Source organism: Xenopus laevis, chromosome 3L, assembly GCF_017654675.1.
Source record: "Xenopus laevis strain J_2021 chromosome 3L, Xenopus_laevis_v10.1, whole genome shotgun sequence".
NCBI lineage: Eukaryota > Metazoa > Chordata > Amphibia > Anura > Pipidae > Xenopus > Xenopus laevis.
The window spans coordinates 84,973,450-84,996,344 of record NC_054375.1 but is presented as its reverse complement, the minus strand read 5'-3'; the positions used below and the strand labels follow the sequence as shown (position 1 = coordinate 84,996,344).

The 22,895-nt window shown below is 34.6% G+C and overlaps 1 protein-coding gene across 1 annotated transcript; it reads right to left on the bottom strand.

The window, feature by feature from the left end:
- Positions 1 to 1,976: 1,976 nt before the first annotated feature.
- On the bottom strand, positions 1,977 to 20,858 carry cd36.L (CD36 molecule L homeolog). Its single transcript, XM_018251714.2, has 13 exons — positions 20,617 to 20,858; positions 16,481 to 16,638; positions 13,163 to 13,307; positions 12,286 to 12,462; positions 10,764 to 10,855; positions 9,073 to 9,122; positions 8,674 to 8,743; positions 7,944 to 8,131; positions 5,222 to 5,340; positions 4,496 to 4,569; positions 4,018 to 4,072; positions 2,850 to 3,004; positions 1,977 to 2,004 (listed from the first exon to the last, which is right to left on the bottom strand). Exons 1-13 carry the CDS (start codon positions 20,734 to 20,736, stop codon positions 2,001 to 2,003), a joined length of 1,407 nt encoding a protein of 468 aa, XP_018107203.1. The 5' UTR covers positions 20,737 to 20,858; the 3' UTR covers positions 1,977 to 2,000.
- Positions 20,859 to 22,895: the final 2,037 nt, after the last annotated feature.

Here is a 22,895-nt window from a genome sequence, read left to right as displayed (position 1 = left end):
TATACTATATTGGAGGGAAATTGTGGAAGCACTCAAGGCTAAATCAAAATATATTTAAATATAATGGAAGTGCTACTTACAATGCACTTCCCTGGGCCCCTGTCTCATAAATAATTCAGTATAAATGCAAATGCATGTTTACAAAACAGGGGTTTTTAGTTACCAAAGTTATGATCATAAAATTGAAAAGCCACCATACCACGTCAAGGTAAACCCCAATGCCAATGCCCCTTATATTTTCAGTGCTTAGTTTTCAATCTATTTTTATTATTATATTATTATTATTATTATTATTATTATTATTAACATGTATCTACAAAACACCAACACATTCCGGAGCATTGTACATTAAACATACAAGAATACATACAAAACAACCAATACAAGAGGTAAAGAGGGCCCTTGTCTGTCAGTTTTGGATAATTTGTTATCTCCTACTGAGTTTACTTCTGTAGGTAGAAGGTAATGTCAAACAATGCAGTTATAGACAAGTTATAGTTTATGGTAATTGGGAGACTAGGAGATCTGTCGCTGTGGGAAATCTACACTACTGGTGGTAAGCAAATCTCCTGAAGATATCTATGCTCTTCTCTAACATTCTGATTGCTGCAATGTAAAACACTTTGCACGCGATGGCCTGTCTTAAAGTGCATAAAGTGCGAGAATGTTAATGAAGGTATATACCTGCTGACTTTTGCTGAGGTATGTCTCTTACCCCAGTCTTTTCACTGAGGCCTCCCTTTCCTATGGTTATTGCCACCATTTATCTATGGAGTCCAAAGAACCCTGACTCTTTGCTTACTAACCTGACATTTCTGAGCCAATTTACCCAGGGTGCATGACTGTACTAGTATGACATACTCATCCTCCCACCCATGACTCTCATCCTCCCACCCATGACTCTTACAGACCCATGCTCTAGACAGGTTCATACCTAACAGAAGTAAGGGAAGGAATACATTCATACATTTATTTTTTAGGCATTAATAAATGAGGGCCTAGATGTCCTAGGGGAATGATTACAAAATATTCAGTCAATTATTCTTATACACAAAAGTATTTTGCAGACTACAGAAACTACTTGAAAAATATTAATAGGGGAAAATAAATAATCCCCAAGAGAATACTATGCTGAACAGTATAAAAAGCCATTTGTTTCCCACTTGTACTTTCATTTAAAAGTGAACCTGTCACCTGATGCTTGGAAAATTATTCATTCTAGTTAATGAACACAAATCAGAAGATAGTGCAAACTTTCACTCTGTAATACCAAGAGACAGGGGCTTATGGGCAAACACTCTAATTGAACTGTTATTGGTGATTGCATTGGTTAGAGAGCTACAAGTAAAGGTTATTTGCTTGTTTATAAATAACCCCTGGAACATACTCTAATATTCTATCGATGCTTGCACTATAAAGGAAATAAATTAACCAAAGGAACATAAATTGAAGAAAACATTACCAAACAATTTACACCAGTATAAAGAAAAATCTAGACATAGCCCAAGAATGTGCAGGAAAGCTGAGAACTGGATATTTTATGTAAAGCACTGTCTAATCTGTGCACAACAGCTACTTTATTTGTAGTTCTTCATTTATAATACACAGTTCATCTTTAAAACAAATGTTAAAAACAAAATACAAATAATTGTTCACTCTTTATTTTGTTTACAACATTGTTAACTTTTTTTTACATCAAATATTGAAATCCAAGCTTTGAGATCCAAAGATTTCAGGTCCACAGAGATGGTTTCCTGCTTTGAATAATGCATTACACTCTCGTTATTGTCCTTTTTCCTCAATGACGACATTTTCATTTCATAAGAATAGGCTTTTGGTGGGTAACTTTTCTTTTAAAATTAAGTCCAGTTCAAAAGTATATGTCATAAAGGTGATGTCATACCAAATTAGGGCTAGCAGTATGATTTAGCATGGAGAATGATTACTCCTGTGGCATCAGTTGTTTTCTTTTTTTCTGGCTGTCCTTCTGACTTGCATGTTTACCTAAAACAGAAAATTAGCTTAAAGTCATATGATGCATAATAGGTCTACGGAACATTAATATAGCCTACATACTAAGCCTGGCTAGAAATAACAAAAAAATCAGGAAATAAGGAAATAATCAGAAATAAGGAAACAGATGCTTTATAGTGAGCAAAGCAGCCATTTCAATGGGCTTCAGGTTCTTTGTCACATCAGCTTTTGCTCCTCACATCTTTTTGGTGAACTTTTATAATTCAATCATGAGTCATCAGAATGCCAGTATTTGTTAAAAAATGAAAGACAATAGCACATTGGCATTGGCTGCCACTACTTTGAGCTGTTTGTTGTCCTTTTCAAAGCTCTCTGGGGGCAGGAGCATGGCAGGTGAAGATGGAAGAAGGTTGTCAAGCTGCCCATCCTTGTGGTCGCCAACCTTGGTATACTATTCTGCAGATTGCAGGGCTGCCATCACAAATCTCAGGGCCCTGTACCAGTTATTTTCTTGGGGCCCCCAGCTTTTTAGGTAGATTTTAATAGGACAGGTTTTTTTTGATGATGATACAAGTTCACAAATCATTTTACTGAAAAGCAGGGGTGTACGTGTAGAGGAAACAAACCCAACAACTAGGGGGGCCCATGGACTATGGGGACCCTGTGGAACTTTGATTGATAAGTAGCTGCAATATATGTTTATGGAAAATGTCTTGTTCCCAAAGTTTAGTGCCCAGTGACCTTACTGTTTGGCCCAACTACTTTATTCCACTACTGAAACCTAAAACTCTGTTATACTAAATAAATAACTCCAAAAATTGCACTGGATATCTAATAAATCATTTTCTTAGTTCAGAATTTTAAAATAAACTTACTTTTTGGAGCCTCTCACACACAGAGTAATAGAGCAGGCGAGAAAAGTGACCGACCCAAGACAAATAAACAATATCCGCAATACCTCTAGCACCTTCATGGGGGTAGTTACACTGGATTTAAACATGTTTGCAGAATCATCCCCAATAAGTGCAGTCTAGGAAAAAATGATTATGTATAAATTTCAACAAAATAAGTCATTTATAAAGATAAAACCATATATTGAATAAAAAGGAAATTTTTATTTCTGTCTCCTAAATGCAATTCAACCAGATCAGCATAGGTAGGTTTGTTATGCTCACTTGCTAAAAATTGATTCCACATTTTAATTATCTAATGTATCATGAGACCAATTTCTGACCTAGACCTATGACCTATAAAGAAAATGATAAATAAAGGAGTAAAATTAACTTATCTTCAGGCCTGCAACCTGACCTATAGACCTCAAATCCAAACTCTTACCTGCATCTACAAGACCTACCTACAACCTGCAAAACGTGTTATTTGTGGATAACCCATTGGAACACATGGATATCTGACCCAATGCAGGACTGCATCTTTTTACTGTTGATATTATGGCAATACAGTACTGTAAGAAATACATTTAACTAAATATAAACAATTTCTTCACTGCACAAACAAAACATTTCAGATTTCAGGGGTGACACCAATAATATAGTACAGGTATGGGACCTGTTATACAGAATGCTCGGGACCTGGTGTTTTCTGGATAACGGATCTTTCCGTAATTTGGGTCTTCATGCCTTATGTCTACTAGAAACTCATGTAAACATTAAATAACCCCAATAGGCTGGTTTTGCTTTCAATAAGGATTAATTATATCTTATTTGGGATCAAGTACAAGCTACTGTTTTATTATTACAGAGAAAAAGGAAACAATTTTTAAAAATGTGGATTATTTGGATAAAATGGAGTCTATGGGAGGCCATTCCATAATTCGGAGCATTCTGGATATTGGGTTTCCGGATAAGGGGTCCTATACCTGTATATGTGTTCTGATGGTATGTTCTGAAATAATGACACCTTTCTGGCAGTAATATCCATTATAACTGCATTTGTTTGCTTAATACACGCAGGACCATGAAACGAGAAAAGGAACTGGTTTTATAGAATAACAAAGACATATGTTTATTTCTATGGCATGCTCACCTCATTTAGCCATGCAACAGGGAACACAAACTCTGATTGGAGCTTAGACATCACACTGCAAGAGAGATAACTCATAAGCAATCATTCGCTCTATCCTATAACAGTCTCTATTGTTACATTGTAATTAAACATTTCTAAATCACATATAATCATACAGCTAGAGTACTCTACTGGTGAGGGGGTGGATAAGTAAAGTGGGCATGAATAGTAGCAAATCATTGGCAGGACCTGACTAATTAGGGCAAACAGGGTAGAGAGCCATAAAAAGGCTGGCCCATAACCTAACAATGGCCGGCTAAATATAATTGTTGCTAAATATTTAATACTGGCTCCAGTGTTAGCACTAGATAGGAAAGCCAAATATGTTGGATGGCAACCCTACTAGTACAGACTTATTTGTGACATTTTAGTGATATCAGCTATATAGTACACTTAAATGACTATGTTACTCTAAAAGATAAATGAATTAGATACTTACTCTATTTTGTCTGTAGGTTTAAACATTACATTGACCTGAAGCCTTTTGGCGAAATGCATTGTAAATCCAGTTATCTGTAATAAGCAAGTATTAATTTGTGTTTGTAATATACTAGAAGAAAATAGGTAGAAAATATAAACGTTTCTCAATAGCTTAAGTTATACAGCTGATTACATTTAGAGGACTGTCATTTCTGTGATATTGTTTAGTTAGATTATGAGAACTTGTAGGCCCTCAAAGAGTCATAAATCCAAATATATTAGGAGAATCACAAAAGTATGCAAGGCATTGTGGCAACTGAAGGCTGGAGGAGATCAAATTCTACTACTTATTTCAGTGGTACATGTAGTCAGAGCCAGAATTGCATAATGGGGTCTAATTATCATGCTGCGTAAAAAATGGAGTGAAGCAGTGATGTTCCCCAGAGCAACTAATCAGCAATTAGATTTCAACAGTTAGAAAACAAAAGCAAATATCTGATTGGTTGCTATGAGCAACATCACTTGTAATGTTTCACTCCACTTTTAACACAAATGATAAATAGGCCCCATTATGTTCAATATCAATATCAGAAAAATGGCTAATGTTTAATTTATGCATATTGGAAAATTATTTAGAATTACATTTTACTGTATTATGCAAAATGTTATATTTGGATATACTCTCCCTCTAAGCATATGAGGTAATAAAAGAGTGTACAAGGAACTGGTATGGGTTTTAGCTTACTGGTTCAACATCTACGAAGGTCTCATGTTCTTCTTTGCTGGGCTTTAGGCCACTCACAGAATTAAGCAAGTAGTCACTTGCATACAGAAAATGCGGAAGAGAAAGGAAAATTGGCTTTCCTAAAGTAAAGTGGCAAACGTTAATAATGTAAATTGTTATGTGCAGATTTAAAGGAATGGCATCACCAACAAAATGAAAGAGGTTTCAATTAATTTTAATACAATATACTTTTACCATTCAGTGGTACAAACTGCACATTATTTTTTCAAAGAAAATAGTTCCCTGTGTAGAAAAGGGAGCAACCATTCAATTTGAAATAAGGCAGTAGGGTTTACATAGCACATAACACATATGCTCTGTAGAATACTTAACCAGAGCTAAACAGGGGTCAAATACCATTCATGACTCTCTACAAAACTGTAGAATGAAAACTGTCGAATAAAGATAGGACATTTTGTGCCAAGAAATAGTTTATAGTCAGAGATAGAGATTTGAAATATTGAAATAATATTTCCTTCTATGATAAGTGGACCAATGCTACTTTATCTAAAGACCTTAAATATGTGAAGTCTTTGGAAAGAGAACTACATCTAACTCAAGAGGAAGAGGACTGGAATAAGATTTTATTTTAGAACTGCCCATTGCTCTATTAGCTCAGGCATCCAGAAGACATCATATAAGATACTGGCACAGTGGTACTTAGTGCCAGCACATATTGAGAAATGGGTTCCATCTTATGATCCTAACTTCTTTAGAGGTTGCCAGGAGTGAGGTACTATGTCTCACATCTGGTGGAGCTGCCCTAAATTCAGGCAGGTTTATGCTATGATACATAATATTTTAGGTGTTACTCTTGCTAAAAATCCCTGGGAAGCTCTACTAAATAAACCAATTGAGGGAATGACTTTTTCTGATCTACACCTAATAACATACAGTATATTTAATGCAACCAAACAGACAATTGCGTCAGCTTGGAAATCCCACCTTCTACAATTTAATTAAGATAAGAAGATGAAAAGAAGATGAAAAATGAACAACTCAATCTTTGGGGAAATATAAATGATTTCTTAAAATATGGCGCCACTGGCAAATCTACTCTCGACTTGATGACCCTTGAGCTAGAGAGTTAATAGATCGCTTGACAAATGTACCTATATAGTATGTGAAATCTGCCCACATTGTTATTAGTTTTCTTTGTTTCCTTTTTATCTTGAACCCTTTCTTTTTGTTGTTTTCCTTCTCTTTTTTGGTTCAGTCCGAACATTCTTATACTGTTATTATTATGATTTTTTCATTTGTTCACCTGACAAAGGTGTTGTTTAAACACAATTACGATTGTAACCAAGGCCTTCTTACGAGGAACTGCACTGTGTGGTCATGACCTTTTCAATGTTGCTAGCCTATTTTCTACCTCATTCGTGTGCTATGTCAGAATGTGATAATTGTGTTAAAGTGATACTGACACTAAAAAACTACTTTTTAAAATATGAAAGTATATTGAAAGTTACCTATAAGTCGTGTTGTTTTTTGCTGAGAGGTTTGCTTTTGTTAGTAATTGTTAGTTGAAGTTCCTAAACCTGACTGACCTGACTGTTTTGCCAACCTGACTGTCCCATCTCAGCCTGTCAGAGATTCTAATACTAACAGACTCCTGCTGCACAAATATGGCAGTCCCTCATACAGGAACATGGGGGATCAGACAGGTAATGTAAAAGCATTGTGCAAATACTTTATGGCAAAGTTATAAGTTGCTTTCAAAGGCAATATTATGATAGATGTAAAATAGAGTTTAATTTCTGGTGTCAGTATCTCTGTTGTTATTTTAACTGTTGTTAAAAATATAACTAAAATAATAATAATAATAATATTTCCAAGTTATGGTGTAACTGATCCTACCATAAACTAAATAGGCTGTATGGTGAAAAATTAAAAGCAATGTCAAAATTCTGATCCTTCAATTGTAATAAGTTTTACCCTTTAAAGCAGTAGCAGGCAATTCTTTTTCTACATCCCTATTCCAATGTTTCTAATATATTTTTCTCGCTCTACTGGCCTTGGTTAGATGCAGTCAAAGCAAATCAATACCAAAGGATATGCTTGAGCTACATTTTGGCGCAAGCATGTTCTTCTGGATGCCTAATATATTCATGTACTTTAATGGGATAACAGCATCAGACAAAGCAGCAAGAGGAACATGAAAGAGTAGCCTGTGTAATCCAGGATATTTCCAGGTGGGTCTAAGCTGCAATACACCCTCTAGTCTATCTAGTGGACCTAAATTCCCTGAAAGCCATAAGGTTTGGTTTGCCTGACTCTAGGCTATGGCAGGAATTTCAAAGCACAGTCTCCTGTTCATTCACAGAGTTGAATGTGCCAGAAAATTGCCTCCATTAGACACCGATTAGCACTAGGAAATCATGACAGGGGTTATAAACATTTTACAGCAGTACTGTATCTCTTGCAAATATTTTATGGCTGCTGTATTGTTAAGAAAACTATAGCGAGAAGGAAGGCAATAGCTCCAATTTATTTTTGTGGATATCTTAAAACCAAGCAACTTTAGTGGGTCAGAGGCTTTGAGAGCTGAAAAAAAGTTCTTTAACCATGAAATACCTTGATTTCCTTTTCAACTAAGTTTAATATACTGGCAAATATTACCTTTCTGAAAGAATTTGTTATTAATGTTTTTCACAACAAAAATTTGGGAAACAATGCATCTTACCCCCTTGGCAGTTACTGAGATCCAGAACACCAGCAGCAGTGCAATTTCTAAAAAGCTCAAAATCTTTGCAATAACAGTGGTTATCTGGATTTTTTGTAGGTGACGCAAGTGCATCATCTGGTACCACAAACCGATACAGCTTTATTCCTTTCAGCATATACTCTTTCTCAAATACTCCATAAATAGATCTATTGTAAAATAAAACATGTTATTGAATATTATAGAATCAGGAAATATGTTTAAAACAGTTTGCAAAGTGATTGCTGGCCTATTTTGTACAGACCAATGTCCTATACCCTTACTAAACTCTCAAGTGCTGCAGCTCTGGGCCACTTACGACCCGTAGCCTCAGGGATATGGTACTAATATGGTACTAATGCATTTCTATGCAAGTGGCAGTAGTAGACTACAAGCAGATATTAAGGCAGATATTCTGTAACGGTATTTTTAAAGCATTTTAATTGTAAAGCATTTTAACTGTGCTTAGAGGATGGGAATACCTATGCTGGCATAGTTCAGTGGTATGTCTCTGTTTGTCACCTCTACAGAATCACCTAACGTAACGTCAGTCTCTTTTCATCGGGTACCTGCTTAACCTGCTATACCTGATTTCTATTTGCTAATAATGAAATTATGTAATCTGTATATACCTCAATGCCCTTATATACTGTACCTACAAAAGATATGAGAAATATAATTCTAATTACAGTGCAGTTCCAGTATTACTTACCTACATATTTCAGAAGAAAAGAAGTAGAGTTTTTTATCTTTTTCAACAGAAGGAGGAAATGAAGCTGCATCTGCAAAATCCAGTATTTACATACAGTATGAGAAGAAATATACACAATTAATGAATCATCAAAATTAATTCTGCTGTGTCAGAGTACAGGTATGGGAATGAAATGAGTTATCCGGAAAATTATTATCCAGAAAGCTCCATATTATAGGATGGTCATCTCCCATTGACTCCATTTTAATCAAATAATTACAATTTTTGAAAATGATTTTCTTTTTCTCTGTAATAATAAAACAATACATTATACTTGATCCCAGCTAAGTTATAATTAATCTTCATTTCAGGCAAAACAATCATTTTGTATATTTGTGTGTATAGTGTGTTTGTACCTACCTGTACCATTGATCATGTCACAATAGGTATCATTCCAGTATGGAAGTGAGCTAAAAAGAGAGAAAGGTAATTAGATTCTAACAAGAGTCCCCAACCATTGAAATATAAACAAAAGTTGGAAAGCAACATAAACAAGCAAAAAGTTCCTGGGGTGCCAAATAAGGGTTGTGATTGGCAATTGGTAGTCCCTATGTGGACTTGCAGCCTACAGGAGGATCTGTTTGGCAGTACACATGTTTTTTTTATGTAACTAAAGCTTTCCTTCAAGCCAAGAATTCAAAAATAAGCACCTGCTTTGAAGGCACTATGAGCAACATTCAATGGGTTGGTGAACAACTTGTTGCTCACGAGCCACTGGATGGGGAGCAATCTTCTAAAGGAAAAATGCTAGAAAATGTTCTTAACAGATAATTTACATAACAGATAATTTTACCTACCTCCATTCAGTTTCAGCTAAGAGGCAAGAATGGAGAATCTCCTTGCTTTATTATATTTATTTAATTGACACAGGATTGACTACAGGATCTGTTTTAGAGTGAGGACTGAGGGTTTATTTCACTCCACTGAAAGAACCAAAATAGGTGAAAAAACATGTTCTGTCGCATCTTAAATTGAAAAGTCCTCCTACCAAATAGTTAGGGGAGGTAAATCTTCTAACCGTTCAGCTTGGTAGCGGTTCTTTGTACTTTGGATGGTAAGTGATTAGAAAGTTAGACTAAAGGGGTAATTTATAGTAGAAACAAGTCCAGTGCGCAAAGTGCAACTTTGGATGAAATCACCATTTTTTTACCCATAATAGTGCATTTTTGTCATAGCTGATGCACCCTGGAGCTATTGCCAGGTCCAAGGTAGTTTTAGTGCTAGGGTTCCACAGCATCAATAGCAGTTGTGCACTGTTCATCCAAAAGGGCAGGATGGACCCATTAGTAACCATAAAGAAGACATGGAGCATGTTCACCTAAATACATTTTGTCAACATGCTCTTTCCATTGCGTCCATATTAGAGCTTGCATACTTCTATGCATTCATAAATAACCATTTATTTTCTGTCTTTTTGTGTTAATATAAGTTCTACATATAAAGCATGATCTTTCTTTTACAGGTATTTAGAGGGTTGGCAAACTTCATATATACTGTGTCTGAACATCTCCAGATTTATTAACAAGCCAAATTACTTATCTGGTTCTAGTATAGAGATTTTTGATTCTGCAATGTTATCGTAATTGTGTAATCCTTATGCATCTCCAAAATATTGTATTCTGTTGTGCTTTGGTGCTTTGGTTTAAAACATCTCCAACATGGGCAACACTTGTGAGCCTTGATTTGAAATAATAGTTTTTTTTAGCAAAAAAATAGATAACCACAGCTACAAGCTGTAAAAAAGCATCCACTCTTTTTGGGGACATGGGGTCAATGTTTTTTTGTGGTACCAATCCCAAATTGGGATTCATACAATTAACTCTCCTAACCATCATCCTATTGATACTGAGGTAGGAGGGCTTTAAAAAAATATCACATCAATCAACACAAATATTAATATCCCAAAATGGAAACACAACACCCTTTGACTTAAAGCCAAGCAAAATTTGGGTTCTACAAAAATGTTTTGATATAGGAACAGACCAGGTATGTTAAAGTCTTGATTATAAAATAAATGAAGAAAAAATAAGTAAGAAATTTGAATAATTTACCTTTCTCCCTTATATCTGTCAATAATTGCAACTTTACTTATGCCACCTTTTCCATTGTAAACATTAAAAATACCATCAGCTGTTCCATTATTCTGAGGAAAGAAATAAAAAGGGCAATTTATGTCAGCAGAAAGTGCAAGGACGTTGTAGATTGAAAAAATATTAAATTACAAAATTCATGTGGAAATAACACGGGGTTATAAATATGACTCAGCACTGAAAAGATTAAAACAGCATAATTGTTGTTTAGAACTTGGAATAGCCTTCACTTCTTATGAAATATTAGCCTAGATGACTGAATTATAAATGGATAATAAGGAATATAATTCTGTATGATAACATCTGCTATCAAATGTTTTATCACATTGGATTGTGTAATTTTGCCTTAATGTGGAAGGATCTCCTTATCTTGACAGCAGGCAGTTCATAATCTTCTCATCATTTATGTGTCAGATGCTGCACTGAAATCAGCTCCATCTGTTTTTTATTTTACACAAAGGGCATTTGGTTACAGTCTCCCTTTCACAGTACAGAAAGATCCTTGCTACAATTAACATGGGGAGATGGCAATAATTGCCCCCTCCCAAAACAAACCATCCGCCATTTTGACTCCAAATAGATAGAAATGGATTCAATATTTATGGGTGGAAAGCAGCAGCTTAATTCATTATTACAGTTATCAAAACGTACAATAAATTTAAACCATTTGAACAACCCAGTACCAAGCCTTTAACTAAACATTTGCTTCAAACTTCCCTGTCTACTGTGATCATTTGCCCCCAACAAACCTAGCCCCAGGGGGGAAAGAGAAAAAAAGATTGCCTTTAAAAATAATAATTTCAAAAAATGAGGTGTTAGTACCACACTTTGGCAAAAATATGTAAGCTCACATGCAACGTCAAGGCCCCTCATTGGACTACTACACTATTTGTGTGCATTCTAAGTTTGTAGTGCATTTAAAATCAAGTCTCCCATTAACCAATGTTACTGAGTAGTAAAACCATGTTGCACTTACCCTTAACTCAGGAGCTCTAGTGGGAAAGCAGGGAGCTTTTAAGCCCCAGCCAACAAACATACATCTGTGAATAATTACCTTCCTACACAATCTATTAGCATTTTAAGTTTGTAGTGCAGTAGACAATGTGACTGAGTAATAAGACCATGGTGCACTTACCCTTAACTCAGGAGCTCTAGTGAAAAAGCAAGGAGCTTTTTAGCCCCAGCCAATTAACATACATCTATAAGTAATTCCCTGTTTTAAAGGCTGAATGGCAGCTATAGGCAATATTTGGCTACAATTTGTATACGAAACACAGAAAGCCCTACCACAACTTAATCTGCAACAACTGTACCCTGCCCAACCCCCCACCCCTCTACCCAAAAGGTGACCATTTTATTTCAGCTGGGAAATGCCCACAAATTGAATGTCAGTTTGTACTGTTTTTATCAGATTATTTCACCATCTGATGAGGTTGAGGTTAATCCCCTTTTCCCTATACAATCACTTTCATTTTCTACATACCGGATAGAACAGTCCAGTGGTTTTATCAAGGGAAGCAACTGGAATCTTTTCTAAAAATGGATCTTTATAGCCCCATAACAGCTCTTTTACACTTCTGACTTGGAACAAGGATGAATTCGAAGATTTAATAATGCTATTCAAAATTACTTGAAGATTCGGGAACATAGCAGGTGCCGCCTAAAACAGAAGCAAAGAACAACGAAAGAAGTAAAGTTGTTGTTGAAAATTATTTTACAAAAAAAAGTGTAAAATAGAGTGTAATGTATTAAGTCATTGTGCATGCATTAACATCAGCCATTTCTGATGGGAAAAATCTACTACAACAATCTATTTATAATAGTATAACAAAGTGACAATTTTTCATCACCTTTGGCTTGGTACAACCCATTGAAATCAATGAGACGAATTTAGGAGGTAACATTTCTGGGGAAGTTAATACATCATTGTACAATATTTTACACACGTGGCAAAATTCATTACATTGTATTTTTCGTAAAATATTTGCAAAATCAATTTTAATAGGAGCTGCACATTGGTCTTACACTCTCTCTCTGTAAATCTCACTTGCTTTGGTTATGTTTGCATATTTTTTATTTCTGAAGCGTTCACATAATTATACCAACCTATCTATACACTCACATATTTAAACTATATACCTATACTAAGCTAAAGGGATTCTGTCTTGATTTGTATGTTGTCATTTTTATTTCTAAATTACACTGTTTACACTGCAAGTAATGTCATTGTATTTTAGTTGTATTATTGGAGAAGTGCAACATTATCTGCTACAGAAGACGAGGGCCTCTGCAATAAACAGTATGCCTGCTGCTAGTAACATTCGTTTTACAGTTTGGTCATAGAGCAAGGAATTACTTACAGCAACAGCGAGATTCAGAACAGTGTATGTGTCCTCTTCTGAACCATACGACCCCTCTCTTTGAAAGATGGCTCCATTTGGCTGCCAATATGAGACCGTATAGTTCTGATGTTGTGTAATGTTTTCTTTAGGAAGAAATCGGACACTATAGGGTCATGAGGGAAAAAAATGAAGAGTTCAATTAGGTAAAAGGTTAAAATGAAAGTAAAATTGAACAGATCATAAGTCTATGGCACTTGGGGTGATTGAAAGGGGTTTGTCACTGGACAAAAAACACGTTTTTTTCATAACTTGATAGCACTGACTACAGTGACTTGCTAGGGCACCCCTATGTCCGGGGATTGCTACTGAAATGAACAAGGGACCATTCTGAGCTTTTGTCAACCACCTACTGACATGAAAATTGCACAGTCGACTAAATGCTCTGAATCACCTCATGTGCCATTGCCTATATAGATATATTGCTTTATTAGCCCTTTCCCTCATATTCCCAGGTGCAGTAACCCATAGCAACCAATAAGACGTTTGCCTTTAAACCGGTGACTAATAAATGCTTTCTGTTGATTGGTTGCTATAGGTGACTACATTTGCACTTTTTATTACATAACTCCACCTTCGCTGCAACAATAAAGCACAGTTTGCATTTTGCCCCCAACAGCCTCCAGCTTATTGACAGAGTAAAATCTTGTCTTCTTTTTGTGTTTAAATATTTATTGACACTCAGTTGTGGGTGATTTCTTTTATAGGAAATGCATAAGGTGCCATTTTTATTTTTTTTAAAGAAGATTAACATAACAGTTGAATATTCAGGGCTGCATGAAAAGTGATATCATTTTACAAAGTTTTGTATTATAACAGTTTTTAAATATATAAATATACTTTTAGAGACAAGTGGTTTAGCACCTTTGTTGGTTAATAAGCCCTACAAGATACACAGGGGATAGACCAGGAACATTCATTTTAATTCAGCCATTTTGTTATTTTTACATGGGGCCCTACACTTGTTAGTTGGTAGGGATCACCACTCACCACTTAGTGAGCTAATAATCTGGGTCCCCTGTTTGTGGGTCCCACCTAAACAAATAGTATGGGACTCAATGACTTATGATAGTGACTCTAGTCATCAATAATAGTCTGAGATATAAAATTCTTATGGCTAGTGAAAAATCACATAATATCGGTAGCAAAAAAGGTTGATAAATTGTATCTTTTTTTTATAAATCTTCTCTTAGCCTCTAATTGTGACATGACCAACAAAATCTATGTATTAAACAAATACATATTTAAAATATGCCACCGTGGAGTCCCTTGTCCACTGCAAAGACATTTATATCAAGGCATATCGTTGTGATTTCAGCTATCCCTATGTTTAAAATTTAATTATTCCCTGATTTTTATAATATATATATATATATATATATATATATATTCATATATATATATAACTGCCATTTTTAAAAAAAACAGCATGACAAATCTAGTAACACAGTAACAGACTGTGATTATGGAGGGTGGAAAATTTGTGCCCATCAGTTTCCTTCTTCTGCTATAAAATCTTAAGATAATGTATATCTAGAGGTGCCACATTTGTGCATTATTTTTCCTCCCTGCTAATATCATTGGAATCATTTTTTCCAGCCAGAATACATTTTTCCGGCCAGGCCAGTAAAATACAGACTGACAGCTATGTACATCACAGCTGCTTAACTGGGGGCCCATGGGCCAGATGTCATCCTTCAATGGAATTTTATGACTCAGAACCTGCCTAAGGAAGTAACATTGTCAGTTCTGACCTAAGCTTATATTAAATATCAGTTAACCCTGCTACCATATGGAAAAAGGCAGTGCTCAGTTTCAGAACAAATCAGATTTGTTAAGCTTTCAGAAGGCATGATCAAATTGGCTTTACTGCATATTGTTATTTTTAAAATTCAGCATTGAATGTTATGGGTTCAAAGATGTATTATTCTTGCAACATATTTGTTCTATTAGAATAAAACCAGAAAATGTAATATTAAAAGAGTCAAAGAAAGGAGACTGGATTTATTAGTAAAAGTCAAGTCAGTGTATTTGCTGCCATGTAAGTGTGGCTAGTTATCTTGTCTGCTTATCAACAGAAAGAAAGGCTCCTGCGTCATTAAAGTGCAATGGCAGGTCACCAAACAAATTGCAGCACATCGGCCATAATATAATTGCAGAGCCAGTGTCCATAAAGATCATATCTCTGCCTTTCTGTAAAAATATATATATATATATATATATATATATATATATATATAATATAATATTTAATGCTGCAGAATGTGTTAGTGTATAGCTTGGTTTGTATATTGCACAATGAATTGCTGTGATTGGCTGCCAGAAACACACCTCCACTGCAGCCACTGAGAATTAACTTCTAAATACATTTTTAACTGATTAACTTCTAATTAAACATCTGCAAACATACCACTCACTTCAGTGCATTTGGAGTGAGAAGAAACTTGAGAAAAAAAGCCTATTGACTTTAAATGGAGTGAGAATAAAAGTCACCCATAGACTATAATATATTTTGCTACCAAAAAAAGTTGCCCATAGCCTTTAATCTGTTTTGTGATTATTTTTAAGCAAAGTGAAATGTGACAGATACGTTCATTGCTATTAATCATATGCAGTATATTATATATATTGGTAGAAATATACCTTTAAAGAAACAATATATTATATAGACCTATTCTGAGTAGCTTTTCAATTGGTCTTCATTTTGATATTTTTGGATTTTTGAATTACTTAAATTCTATCCTGTCTCTTTCCAACTTACAAATTAAAATTCTGTCTAGTTTGCTGGTTGCCATAAACATACAGTTTTAGGGGTCACATTGCAGAAGCTAAGTGCAAAGTGCACCTCGGAATGCTAATGATATATTATATATATATATATATATATATATATATATATATATATATATATATATATATATATATATATATATATATATATTATGTTTCTCCAGTTCCAGGACACTCACTTAATTAATAATAGTTTTTAATGACTTTCTTATATTTTGTCTAAGGTGTCAATTGTACCTGTCTCATAGGAACTGAATTTTAAATGTTTAAAACCTTAATCTAAATTAATATCTCATTGGCTTGTCTTGGCACAGAAGTTTAGGAACTAATGTTGCAGTGGGATAAACAGCTTGTGACCCATGGAGAACTGAATGAAGTCAGTTGCCTTATGCTTCCTCAATTATTATGCATTGTAATTATTATAGATATGATGACGTGTGCTATGAACATAACACAAATAATAAATCATATTAAGATTCACTTACTTACCGATAGATGTACGGGCCTTTTTGCTCAAGTGCTGGTCTTCCTCCATTCAGTACCTCATCAGGGTTTGTGACATGATATATCCAAAAATGCCTGTAGACGGGGCTTCCTGTCTCTATCCAGTTTGCATAGGCAATGGTTCCTTCTTCAATTACTGCTTCCTGTAAAAAGTAGTAAACAATGGCTTGAAGCAAAGTCCCTTGCGTGTTTAAATGTATATGTGAATGTAAAAAGGGGTGTCTAAGATGGGATATAATGACTGTGTAAAAATATATACAAGGAGAACAGGAAGAGTGTAGAAGGATGGATAGTGAAAAGGATGAAAACTGAAGAAAGAAGTACTACAGTTTCAGCATAAGACATACCAAGGGTTGGATATTTTTTAGCCAATAAAGGCATAAGTTGTTTAATGATGTAGCAATATTTATATATTGATTGATTGATTATTATTATTATTATTATTATTATTATTAACATGTATTTTTAGAGCACCAACATATTGCGCAGCTCTATAAAATAAATGTGTTTCTACAAAGAAATTACATGAATTACATACATAGATCATTTAGAGTTATATACATAACGACCAGTACAAAAGGTGAGGAAGGCTCTGTGCAAGAGAGCTTACAATCTAAAAGAGGAAGGGAATGAGAAACAACACACAGGAATGGGCAAGAACAGAAATAAGTAGGTGAGAGATGTAGCATGTGGTATTGCATGTAGTAGCTAAACAGAGTATGGGTAGGCTTCTCTAAATAAGTGTGTTATAAGAGATATTTTGAAAGCAGAAAGATTGGGAGAAAGTCAGACAGACTGTGGGAGAAAATTGCAGAGGAGGGGTGCAGGCCTTGCAAAGTCTTGAATGCGACATGTGCGAGAAGAGTTGAGGAGCAGGTCAGTAGAGAAGTGTAGTAAGTAGTTGGATGAGTAAATATAGATGAGTTCATAGATGATCATGATGTTACTTAGTGCATTTATGATCTCAACAGAATTCATTTTGCCCCTAGTGACAATTAAATGTCAACTCCCAGACTGAGGTTTTGTTTATTTTATCCTTGTTGAGCTTGGAAATGGGATTGGAAGGGTTTAACCATAGTTAAGAAAGGGCTACACTATCTCAACCCTAACCAGTCATTTACAGCTTGTGATATTTTCCTCACCTGAATGGTTGGAGATCTGCAGAATTCAGATGAATCAGTTTCTCACTAGTCAACCAATTTTTAATTTTTCAGTATAACTATATCAGAGCAACATGGTAGGGTTCATGTATTAAAGCAATGCACAGTGAAAACATCACAATTACATACCCACAATGGATCATTTTAGAAAACTGGCACATCCTAGTAAGGATTCCCAAGTAGGCAAGCTCTTTAAAGGCTTTGTTCAACTTAAATTAATTTAATACATTTTTAGTATGAGAGTGATATTCTGAGACAATATTATTTGTGGTTTTTGAGTTATATAAAAATCGCAGTTTCAGCAATCTGGTTGCTAGGGTCCACATTACACTAGCAACCATGCACTGATTTGAATAGGAGACTGGAATATGAATAGGAGCTGGTCTGAATAGAAAGATGAACATTAAAAAGTAGCAATAACAATAAATCTGTAGCCTTACAGAGCATTTGTTTTTTAGATGGGGGTCAGGGAAATTTGAAAGCTGGAGAAAGTTAGAAGAAGAAGGCAAATAGTTCAAAAACTATAAAAAAAATTAAGGCCAATTAAAAAGTTGTTTAGAATTAACCAATCTATGACACACTAAGGGGCACATTTACTAAGCTCGAGTGAAGGATTCGAATATAAAAAACTTCGAATTTCAAAGGTTTTTTTTGGGTACTTCGACCATCGAATAGGCTACTCCGACCTTCGACTACGACTTCGATTCGAACGATTCGAACTAAAAATCATTTGACTATTCGACCATTCGATAGTCGAAGTCCTGTCTCTTTAAAAAAAAAACTTAGACTACATACTTCGCCACTTTAAACCTACCGAGCTACAATGTTAGCCTATGGGGACCTTCCCCATAAGTTTTCTAAGCTATTTCTGATCGAAGAAAAATCGTTCGATCGATAGATTAAAATCATTTGAATCGAAGGATTTAATCGTTTGATCGAACGATTTTTACTTTTTTGATATTTGCGGTAAATCCTTCGACTTCGATATTCGAAGTCGAAAGATTTTACTTCGAGGGTCGAATATTCGACCCTTAGTAAATGTGCCCCCAGATTGGATCATCCAATGCCACCTGAGTATTAAGATGCTGGTTATGGTAGCTAACATTGCTGACATCCTGAGTTTAATCATGATGAGATGACTGTCTGCAAGAAATGTGATCTCCCTGTGTATGTGTGGGTTTCCTCTGAGTACACCCATAGACATACAAGCAGGTTAATTGACTCAACTGACCATAGTGTGTATATTGCATGAATGTAACATGGAACTTACACTCTATACTCCACTCTGGGCAGGGGCTGATGTGAGTGATGCACAATATTTAGCTGTGTAAAATGTGTTGGGGCAATATAAGTAAAAGGTAGTAATAATCAGAGCAACCACTCTACAAACATACAGTTAAGATGCCCGTACATGTACCAAAAATGTTTTACAAAGTCATATGTGTATATTGCCCCAGTTCTAATCAACATCTATAGTACATGGACATCAGTTGGGATCAGGGAACATGATACACAATTGGGGATCAGGCAGGTTTGAAAATTTCATCTACTGGTGCACCTTGTTGGTAGTAGAAAGACATTAAGATTGGCAGTTTGCCGCCATGCAGTGACCAGTAGGATGTTTGCTTTTAAAATTGATTGGTTGCTATAGGTAACTGCACCAAGGAAAAATGACTGTCATTTATATAGCCCAATTTTATCTAATAAAAAAATAGAATCTTATAGAATATTATGTATTGTAATAGAATATTAGAGTAATATAATATAGAATATTTGTGAAACAGATCTATTATACCCACTACAGTTTGCTATATTTATCACAACAACACTTTGATTTGAGTTATGTTGTGCCAATTATTTTTTAATTCAGCTGTATGTGTAGCCACATGTTTACACTACGGGGGTTATTTATCAAAGTCTGAATTTATCTCAACATGTTCTGCCAAAAACTCTGATCACATCCGCACTGTTTTTTTCCACTTATTTATTATTCGATTTTCCAGAAAATGTGGTTTGTGGGAAAAAAAATCTGAATTTCAAAATTTTTTGGATTTTCCACCTGAAGACAGGTTTTGTATGCTTTTTTCCGAAAGCCCCCGAAATCTTCGGGGTATTGTGTGAAATACATTGCACATCAAAAAATTATTGGGACTTCTCCCATTGGCTTATATGCAACCTCAACAGGTCTGAGATGCCAGATTTTCTGATTTGGACTTTTCCATACTTGGAGTATAAAAAATTTTTAAAAGTCGGATTTTATACTAAAAAAATCACACATTTTTTTGGATTTTTGAATTCGGAGTTTAGTAAATAACCCCCTACATGTATCGATTTATTCAAGTATAACTTGCACTCTGCATTGTCCCCCAACACACTATGGCTGTTTAAGATGTTTTTTTTAGAATGTAGAATAATTAGACTGTAGACAATTTGTTTTATCATAAAGGAAAAGTTGTTGTTATGTTCTTTGCCTTTACCAAAGTATGTGCCAGAGATGCTGAGAGAGCAGTTCCCTGAAATATCATAAATCAATGATATTTTTTCTGTTGCATAATTTAAAAGTTTAAAAGTTCTCCATTAATATCTTTATCATTCAAATATGTTCTTTTTTACAAAGAAGCAAAAACCCAATATTAGTTTTTGATGTAATACAGGTATGAGACTTCTTATCCTGAAACCCAGTATCCAGAAACTGCCAATTACAGAAGGTAAAATAATTCAAAATTTTAAAATGATTTCCTTCTCTGTAATCATAACAGAGCCTTGTACTTGATGGTAATTAAGCTGCATGAATTCATATTGGTGGCAAAACAATTATATTTGTTTATTTATTGTTTGAATGATTTTAATAGCCTCAAGATATGGAATCTGGTCCAAAGGATTTCAGATTTCTACAATATGTTAGTAAACAAGAATAAAATACTAAAATGAAACGAAGCGTATAATATAGAGCTACTGTACCGTATCAATCTCCTTATTGATAATGATATCCCCTACAGGAAACAGGATTCCACCTAGAATAGCCAACAGTCCTCCAATGACAGAACCAGCAATTAACCAGCATTTTGTGCTGCAGCACATTGTACAGTAGCTGCTGGTTTCACTGCACCAAGTCGTGTAAGAGAGAGGGCAAACGCTCTGCTTGCTCTTACAGTGATGATATTCTGTGCTGGGTACGGCTAATGAAGTCTCTTAAATGTTCTGATGAAAGGAAAAGAATATTGTCATTTATCTCAAGTCAAAGTACACGATACAACACATAAAAGATAAGATAGTAGGTCACGTTTGCTTAGCTATTGGAAGCATGGCCTTATAATTGAGGCATTTTTACAAGCATGTTTACAAATATATATATATATATATATATATATATATACAGTAGTAATGGATCAGCACACTCATTTTAGAAGTGATTAAAGTGTCTTTATTGGTAACACAGCATTGTAACAATGCTGTGTTACCAATAAAGACACTTTAATCACTTCTAAAATGAGTGTGCTGATCCATTACTACTGCATATTATGAACATTGATCGTGCACCTCTACTCTATTGGAGATCGAGTGCGGACACCCAGAGCATTTCTATATATATATATATATATATATATATATATATATATATATATATATATATATATATATATATATATATATATATATATATATATATATATATATATATATATATATATATGTTTTTTCTTTAAGACAGTGTCTAAGGAAATAAGGTAATAAGGTACTGGGGGATTTCCCAATGTGATAGCTGAAGTGAAAAGTATAGCAAAAGGAAATAACTCAATTATTATAGTTTAGAAATGTTCACTTCCTTACTATTGAATTAATGGTATATCACGGCCACAACTGCCTCTATTATCATGATATATCCCATGTATGTAGTCATTTTGATTGTAGTGGTGTTCAAATGATTGGTGGTGGGGTGCTGTATTATCCTTTGTGAAGATATAGGGACACCAAACTGGGCTGCAAATTTTGCCAGGAGAATGCTTTTATATATACAATATATATATACTGTATATATATATTGATGCCCTTGCCATGCACTGGCTACACAATTAGATGGTGCGGAGGGAGGGGGAATGTGAGAAGTGCAGTGACAAATTTCAAATTCATGTGCGTTTTGTTAAATTCCCCTAAACTCCCTTACATTCGAAATTCAACTAACCGAAATTTATTAATAACATCGAATTTTTTTAACTTGAACAAATTTAAACAACCCGAAAACTCGAATCGAATTCAATTCAAACTATAAACACTCTATTCGAATTTAAAAAACTAGATTCAAGTTTTTTAATGTCAGGAAGGCTACAAACATCACCAAATTGATCCCTGGACCTTTCCCATTGACTTATACAGTATTTAGGCAGGTTTTAGATGGCTTATAGTCAAATTTGGGTGCTTAAAGGGTCACAGTATAATTAATCTTGATATTAGAATTCGAATTAAAGCTCAAACTGAGTTTGGATAATTCACAATTTGAATTTGAGAGTTTTGACCAAAAAAAATTAGAAAATTTGAATTTTCACTGCGACTTTTAATAAATCTGCCCTTTAGTAAGTGCAGAATGGAAAGTGAAGGTAATTGCCTGCCCCTCCTTTATGCCTAAGGCAAAGAGGAAGGGCAGACAATATAATGTATGATTGACAGCTGGGAGTTTTAAACGAGTATATAACAGGTCGAGATGTTTTAATGAAAAAAGAATTTGAGTTTCATGTTTAATTAAGGACTTTTATTTTTATTATATATTTTTTATATTTGGGTGACAGGTCCCCTTTAAAAACTTAATAGAAATCATTCTTAATTACTTATCAGTTGGTTTTCATTATTTATTTCTTATATTTTTATAATTCACCTTCCTCTTTTGCCTTTTTTCCAGTTTTCAAATGAGGGTCACCGACCCCAGCCAGCGAAACCTACTGCACATCATTCTGTTTTCATGCAGAAATTGGGTTTCTGGTCCTTTGCAGCCTTACAATGTCCTAACTCTAGAGGACCACTAGATTTTCCTAATAGTGACTTTGACCCTCTACATCACAGGAAAATTAAATATTGCAAAGACATGTTACTAGTGACATTTATATTTCATAAATATAAAATAATATTTTGAAAATCAGAGGGTTACTATTGAAGCAGTAACATTCTAGAATTACATGCCTTTAATGTATCACACTTATTAAAATCAAATACAGAAACGAGAACAATCCCTGTGAAACTTCCAGACT

Coding starts and splice junctions, on each gene's coding strand:
- cd36.L (XM_018251714.2), bottom strand. CDS start 20,736: ATGTGCTGCAGCACAAAATGCTGGTTAATTGCTGGTTCTGTCATTGGA. Junction 10,856..12,285: donor CCACTGGACTGTTCTATCCG/GTATGTAGAAAA, acceptor TTCTTTCCTCAG/AATAATGGAACAGCTGATGG. Junction 8,744..9,072: donor TGACATGATCAATGGTACAG/GTAGGTACAAAC, acceptor TGGATTTTGCAG/ATGCAGCTTCATTTCCTCCT.